This window comes from Dendrobium catenatum, unplaced genomic scaffold (genome assembly GCF_001605985.2).
Source record: "Dendrobium catenatum unplaced genomic scaffold, ASM160598v2 fragScaff_scaffold_1584, whole genome shotgun sequence".
Classification (NCBI taxonomy): domain Eukaryota; kingdom Viridiplantae; phylum Streptophyta; class Magnoliopsida; order Asparagales; family Orchidaceae; genus Dendrobium; species Dendrobium catenatum.
In genome coordinates, this window is record NW_021320046.1 from 98,866 (window position 1) to 106,697 (window position 7,832).

At 28.7% G+C, this 7,832-nt stretch overlaps 1 protein-coding gene across 1 annotated transcript in view; it reads right to left on the bottom strand.

Moving 5' to 3' along the window:
- LOC110109700 (aldehyde dehydrogenase family 2 member C4-like) overlaps window positions 1-4,876 on the bottom strand; it is a 12,227-nt gene extending 7,351 nt beyond the window's left edge. The window contains exon 1 of the mRNA XM_028700746.1: window positions 4,686-4,876. Within this exon, the coding sequence (XP_028556579.1) occupies window positions 4,686-4,876 (191 nt within the window). The remainder of the gene's footprint in view (window positions 1-4,685) is intronic.
- Between the last annotated feature and the right edge of the window lie 2,956 nt (window positions 4,877-7,832).

Consider the following 7,832-nt stretch of genomic DNA (forward strand, 5'->3'; position numbering starts at 1 on the left):
ATTAATATTAGATAAAATAATATTATATTTTTTTACTTTTCTTTACATTTAGCATAATCTATATTTTTCTTAAAAATAGCCCTCATTCTATTTATGTAAACACTTATCTTAACTTAAGAAATTTTAGCACACTTTTTTCTTTTCTTTATTATTTTCAAGCTAAAGTTTTAGAATAGAAATTTAGATTTCAATTTCAAGCGCTTTACATCTTTGCAAGATCAACTCATTGGTTCAAAAGCTTCAAAGCACTTGACCGAGCAACTCCTAAAATTTTTTAGTATGTTTTCTTTCTATAAGCTTTTCTTTGCTTTTCTTTTATTTTTCTAGAAAATTTTACTTTTGGGTGAAATACTCGTTAAGCTTCTTTGATTGAGCTTTCTAGATTTAAAATTCTTTCTCCATCAAATTAACAAGTCTTTTTTTTTTTAACATAAATTTATTTTTTAAACCTAATATAATTTTGAGAGTATTATACGTACATGTTTAGTTTAATATATTTTTATTGCATGATTTAAATAGTATTATTTTAAATCAATAGGAAAAATATTTTTTTAATGAAATTTCTTCTTATAAATAAAATTAATACAACAACAACATAAAGCCTTTACCCACTATGTGGGGTACAGTTAGCTACATGAATCCTTTCCTACGTGGGGTTAGCCTTGATCGTCCAATACAATCTCAAATCATCATGTACGATTTGGTCAAAAAATAGAAAATAATCTCTAACTCGCCAAATCTCTCCCCCTGAGTGTGTACATGCAATGTTACTTAGCTTGGGATCCACCATATTCAAGATTTGACTCAAGAAAGGTAAACAATACATTGATATAATATTACAAGCACAAGCAGACTCAACCTTAATCTATCTGATATTGAGATGATTTGCATTGCAAGTGATCTTTGTGGACCTAAAAAGTTAGTACGTAGGGCAAACAAAATAGATATTTAATAATAGTAGTGGTAAAGAAATAATAATATTTATTATCATCAAAATTAAGGTATTTGGATCCAGATTCACAACATTTTCTAAATTAATAAATATCATTTGTAGCTCCTCCTTATTCTCTCTATACTTTTCCATCAAATCTTTTAATAAATGTATAGCTTCCATAGTAGACCTACCCGACATGAATCCAAATTTATTTTGAGAAACATTAATAACATGTCATAATCTATGCTTCATAAATATCTCCCATAGTTTTAAATAATGTCACATTAACTTAATTCCTCTATAATTCACACCAACTTGTGCATCCCCTTTATTCTTAAAATTATATAAGAATCAACACACTCATTCTTCACTCATCTGACATCTTTCTATTCTTTAAAATAATATTTAAAAGTTTAGTAAGCTAAGTAAATTCCTTCATATCTTCAACATTTCCACACTTCATTTTCATTAAGGACTTGTAACTTTGGTTTTATTAAAATGCATATAAAAATATCTCTAATTTTATTTAGGCTGCTAAGGTCACTAAAATCAATCATATAATTACAATCCTCATTGAAAATCATAATAAAACATATCATCCATCTTTATTGAATATCCTCTTAAAATAATTTTATATCTTCATTATTAATGCACTTGACTTGAACTAAATCCTCATAATTCTTATCTCTTTGTTTGAATAACTTATACATATATCTTTCACAATCTATAGTATACAATATATTACAAATAAAAATAATAATAAGAAAATTTTATTCTTCATTTATAACAAGTAAGGTGACAATCAATATTTTACAAAATCACCTAAAATATTTGAGTCATTCTATAGCAAAATTTTTTTGTTATCTAAAGTTCATATTATACTTAGATTAGGCTCCACTCATCTTTATAGGAGAGTACTTAGATTTTCGGCAACATTTTTAATTTAAGGAAGTGTGGTTTGCAATGCAAATCATAGATTTAATGGATTTCTAGTTGAAGAGTTGTTTAGCACATACGAAGGTCTAATGAGTGTATAGGTTGAACCATATAAAACTATTGTGCATATTTTTTATTTTTATTTGAACTTGCGTTATTTTATTATTTATTTTACTTGTATGCTTTTAAAATCATGTATTATTTTATAAATATTTTTCTATAATTTTTAGAGTTTTGGATTTAAAGATATACAATGATTTATATCATTTTTATATTAAAAATAATAATTTATATAATTATATAATATTATCTTATTATTTTAATATAGATATAAAAAAGTACTAACACAACCCATTAATTCCTTTCTCTACCTAACTCAACTCAGCTTAATCGAGGGCTATAAAAGGAAATTAGAGAGAGAAAAAAAAGATAGAGAAAAACATAGAATTTAGAGGTTGTAGAGTGATTTTTGTCAGGTAGTCATGTTGGGAGATTTGCGTATTTTTATAAGGAACTATTATCATATTTCTTATTTCAATAATTTGATATTTTTTAAATTTTTCTGATCAAATTTATATTTTTGTCCAAAAATGATGGTAATTTTGTATTGGTAAAACTTTCATTGCATAACTTTTTATATATTATAAATATTAAGAGTATTGATGATTTGAGTATTTATTTAAGATTTTTTGTTGGATGATTTAAGAAAAAAGTAATTTTTTACTAATTTAAAATTTTATTTTAATATCTAAAAATAGTACTTTAGTTCAATTAATGCTTCAGCATATTGTTATATATGATCTCTAGTAATTTGATTAATTTTTAAAAATGTGAATTTAAGCTTAGTTCTGTTGCCTACCATTAGAACATTTTAACACTTTTTAAATTAAGCTCAATTATGCTTTATTTACTATAATGCATTAAAAATGCATATAGATATATGATTGAATAATAGTTGGTCACTATTTCTATTATAGTATTGTGATAATAATGTATGTATAAAAGATAAGAACAGATTGGTTAACCTGTTGGTTGGAGATTAAATGACCTATATATGATGGTGGGCCGACGAGCTTTTTTTAAATATCATGATTGGGTGTTATCCTATACTGATACAATAATTGAGGGTTATAAAGAGTTATTACTGTATTGATGGGTAAAGAGTGTCGACTTTATTTATTGAGTGAACGGTTACCAACTACCGATTACTAATTGCTGAAAATATCGCGATAGCCAAAACTTCTTATTTATTTATAATGACTATTAAAATGCATGTTATTGAGGGATTGTTTCAATAACTGTATTGATTTATTATCATTGCATGGATTTACAGTTACAATATTATTTTAATACTCTTTGCCACTAGACTGTTACAGTTATCGATATAGATACTGATGATGTTCGATACTTCTGATTCACTATACTGATATTAAGCATATGATATATTGAGCAAATAATATATTGATTTGATATTGATATAGAGTGCATGGATAGTATGAGTACACTCCTAAGTGATTAACTAGATTGATATAATTTTTATAGTCTTCATCAATACTTTAATTTTACCGCTTTGTATGATTTCTCGTCTGATTGATGGTATTAATGCGATAATTGATGTATTGATTTGACACCCATACTGATTTACGGTTTTCCTTATTATACTATTTTACTAGCTTTCATATTATACTATTTCATTATACATACTTATTGCTATTACATGGATGTTTTACTATTTATACATTGATTCATAATTATATGACTACTACTTTTAAAAATTAAATACATATATATTTACTATCATAATATATTCATTACTGTTCAGTGAATATATTATTTTGATACCAATGTAATACACTATAATGACCATAATGACCATAATGCATAATTAAAATTATATTGTAATAATTTATTTAAATATATAGCAAATTATATGCATACTTAGTACAAATTATTCATAAATGAAATTACAATTGTTTTATTTTAACTAAATTAAAAAATAAAACTAATTTTACAAATAATATACTATTTAAATTTGGTTAAAATAAATTATTACTTATATAGTAAATTAAAAATAATAATTATTAATTTCAATCTTAATTCACAAATTTATTAACAAGTAATTCACTTAAAATATTCTTATTAATAATGAAGCGGTAAATAAAAAATTTTATAATAATTAATTAATTTTTTTAAAATATAAGAATAATTTAATTTATATATATTACATAAAATAACATTAAATTATTGGGATGATATTTTAAATCAAATGTAAATACCATTAAACATCGATTTAAAAAATTCATAATACAAATCAGATAATTAAAATGTGGTTTTTACTGAAATCAGAGATTAGAGTATTAGTTTCTATTAAAACGGAATACTTAAATTATAGTTTTAATAGAAACCGAATAATAATGTACCAGTTTTTATTATTGAAATCAGATAACTAAATTCCAATTTCATACAAGTTGATTCCACATTGAAGAAGCGAGAGAAGCAAGAGAGCTCTGTTAGGGTTAGGGTTTTTTGGCGATTCGTTTTGTGCTTCTCCTGTAAGGCACCTGGAGTGGATCCCTCCGTCTTTGATGATGCTTTCCCTCCTCTCTCTAACCCTCTCAACTCTTCATCTGCTGCTGGTAACAAAATCCCTCATTCTTGGGATCACATCCTTTTTGCTCCCCTTCTAATGCATGTGAGTTTCTGATATCTCCCTTGCCGACTGAAGAAGAAATCATCAACTACCCCTCGGAAGATATTGTAGACGTTATGGATTAATGGGATCTGGCACTTGTCGGGTATTCTCTCGGTAAGAGACCTTACTATGAGGTGCTTCATAATGCTGTTAAGAAGCTCTGGAATCTCAAAGGTAGTATGAAACTTATATCTCTTAGTGATGGTTTTTTTCTGTTCAAGTTCTCTAGTGCTGAAGACTATGACCTTATTTGGTCTAGTGGTGCCTGGTTTATCCTTGGTAAACCTTTTGTTTTTTAAAAATGGAATCCGCATTTTTCCCCTATTCATGAAGAACTCACCTCTGTTCCAATCTGGTTCAAGATTCACGACCTTCCTTTATGTTGCTGGACCCCTGTTGGAATTTCTAAAATAGCTACTAAAGTTGGTCATCCTTTAGCTGTTGATGCTTTCACTGCTTCCAAATCTAGACTCACATACACTAGAGTTTGTGTCAAAGTCGATGCTATGGTGACTTTTCATGAAAATATTTCGATCTATGTGGATGGCAAGCTTTTCAACCTAAAGATCCAATATGAATGGCATCCTACCCTCTGTGTCTATTGTAGATCGCTGAATCATTTATCTTCAAATTATTCTGCCAACCCTAACTCTGATATAAATCATAACTCTAACCCTCCCAGGGGATGAAGCACGAGTCGTAGACCAAGACCGCATTCTCAAAATCCCAAAGGACTTCTTCCTCTACCTAATTCTACTCCCAAGATTCCTGATCATGCTATTGATCCAGCGGAGAAAAATGGTGGAACCTCTTTGAATAAAGATGAAACCTCAGTCCCCAAAACGGACAATAATGTGCTGATAATAATAATCACAACATTCTTTTTACTAGTCATGTTGAGCATGTTAAATCTATGGGTCTTATTTCTGAGGCTGGTGATGATACTCAACCTAATACTGAGACTAATGAGACATCCCCGAACAATGAGCCTTGTTCTTTGTTGGGGATAAAGGAACCAACTCTTCCTTTGACAGGGGCTAACACTAATATCCCTAATCTAAATTCACCTACTTCCATGAATTCTTCTTCTTCTGCCTCTACGTTTCGTACTAATGGGCAAAAAGTTTTAAGGATTACTTCCTCTAACAAATTTAGTGTTCTTCAAGATGCTAATGAAGCTGACTCCTCCTCCTCTTGAAAGTTCGTTAGGGATGTTAAGCCCTATAGAACTGGCCCAAGCTAACCATGAGAGAGATGAATTGTAAAACTTTAAAACCCAAGATAAAACTCCAACCAAAAGCTTCTCCACCTAGTTGTGGGGCTAAAGGGAGATCACGATTTTAGTGCAATCTTGGAGGGTGCCTCCAAGGAGTGGATGTAGGTCAAGTGTTGTGACCAAACACTAATAAATCCGGTGTGTTCTTTTCTTATTATCGCTTCCGCATTTATTTTTCTTCCGCACTTTATTTGTGTGATTTTGTTGGAGTTTATCTTGGGTTTTAAAGTTTTCTAATTCACCTCTCTCTTGTTAGCTTGGGCCAGTTTTTATAGGCTTAACATCACTAATCAGACTTTAAAGTGGTATCAGAGCAGAATTCATAAAATAAAGTTTTTAAAAGCTTTTGAATTTTTTGATCCAGGCTAATCTAATGTTGCGAAGGTTATTTAATCACCAGACCTCCTTTATTTGAAAATATGTCATTTGATTTTTGGAAAACTCGCATGTCTACTTTCTTGCAATCTATAGATTTTCGTATGTGGGCATAATGATTTAACTGGTTATTCATCACCGTCACGTATTGTTAATGGAATTAAAAACTGACATTACTTTTAGTCAATGGATTAGAGAAGAACGATGATGCTCAATTGAATGCAAAATCTTAAATTGCTTTTTCTGTGCATTAAATTCTGAAGATTTTATGTAGATCCACGTGCTCTACTGGTAAGAAAATTTGGGATAAACTACACACCATTACGAAGGCACTAGTGAAATCAGCAATCCAAGTTGAATATGTTAATGCATGATTCTTGAACTATTTTCATGAAATCTTATGAAGACATCTTAGACATGTATACTAGGTTTATTCAAATTGTGACATCATTGCATGCTTTAGGAATTAAACATTTCAAATTTTGAAAAAGTTAACAAAATTCTTCGTTGTTTACTTAAAAATTTGATGTCAAAGTTTTGCTATTTGTGAATCAAAATATTTAATGATTATTCTATTGATATATTTGATTGACTCACTCATTTCCTACGAGCAAGATTTGGTCAAAGACATTTGGATGCAGTGTGAAACGATTGTCTCTAAAAACTGAATATACGTAAAATAGATTGCTTAGTTGGTGACGAATGCAATGACTTGTCAAGCAAAATCACAAAGCTCACCAAAGCATAAGAAAAAGTGGAAAAAAGGTAAAAGTGGTAAAGATGTCCATATTTCTTCTGACGTTATTTGCTTTCGATGCAGGAAAGCCTGGACATATGAAAAAATCAGTGCCCTAATTTAAGAATTCTTCCTACGAAAGAAAAGGCATGGCGAAGCAAAATTTAAATTGGGAAAAATGAAAGGCCAAAAAAATCTCACGGCAGATCTTATTTTTGAAGCATCGGACCTGGAGAGAGATAATGGTTAAAAGCTCTTTCGTGTTTTGTGTTGTATTTTTGTTTTATATTTTTTTATATTTTATTTGTGTTTTTATTTTATTTATTCTTTGAAATTTTTGTTTTCGTGAAAGTTTTTCTCTGATCAACACACACATTCACTTTTCTAAAAATGAAAAATTTTACTTCCTATTTTTTATTGAAATCTTTGATAAGTTGTGTTGACTTCTCAAAAACGTTAGAGAAGGGAACTCATGATTTGTTTCTCTTTCTCTCTTATTAAAGAGGTTATTTTACTTTTGATTCAAAATCTTCATCATATTTTAAATTGAATTTTGAAACTAATTTTTTTATCTCCCTACTTTTTTCTATCAGCTAGGAATTCTTTTGCAAGATTGTATGATCCACCAATAAAATTTTTTAATCAATTGTTCGTTGTTGTCAATAATTCGGGTTTACTTTAGTTTTTAAAAATATAAGAAAGAAAGCATATTTTTTAAAAATAATTAAAAAAAGTGGCCAATATGCCACCAACAAAAGATGCGCAATGACGCTAAATTTAAAAAAAAAATCACGCCAATGTATTAAAATCAAAAGATGCTCAAAGAGGTAACTTTCTCATTTTAAGAAAATTACTTTTTCAGAGATCAGGGAACATTTTTATC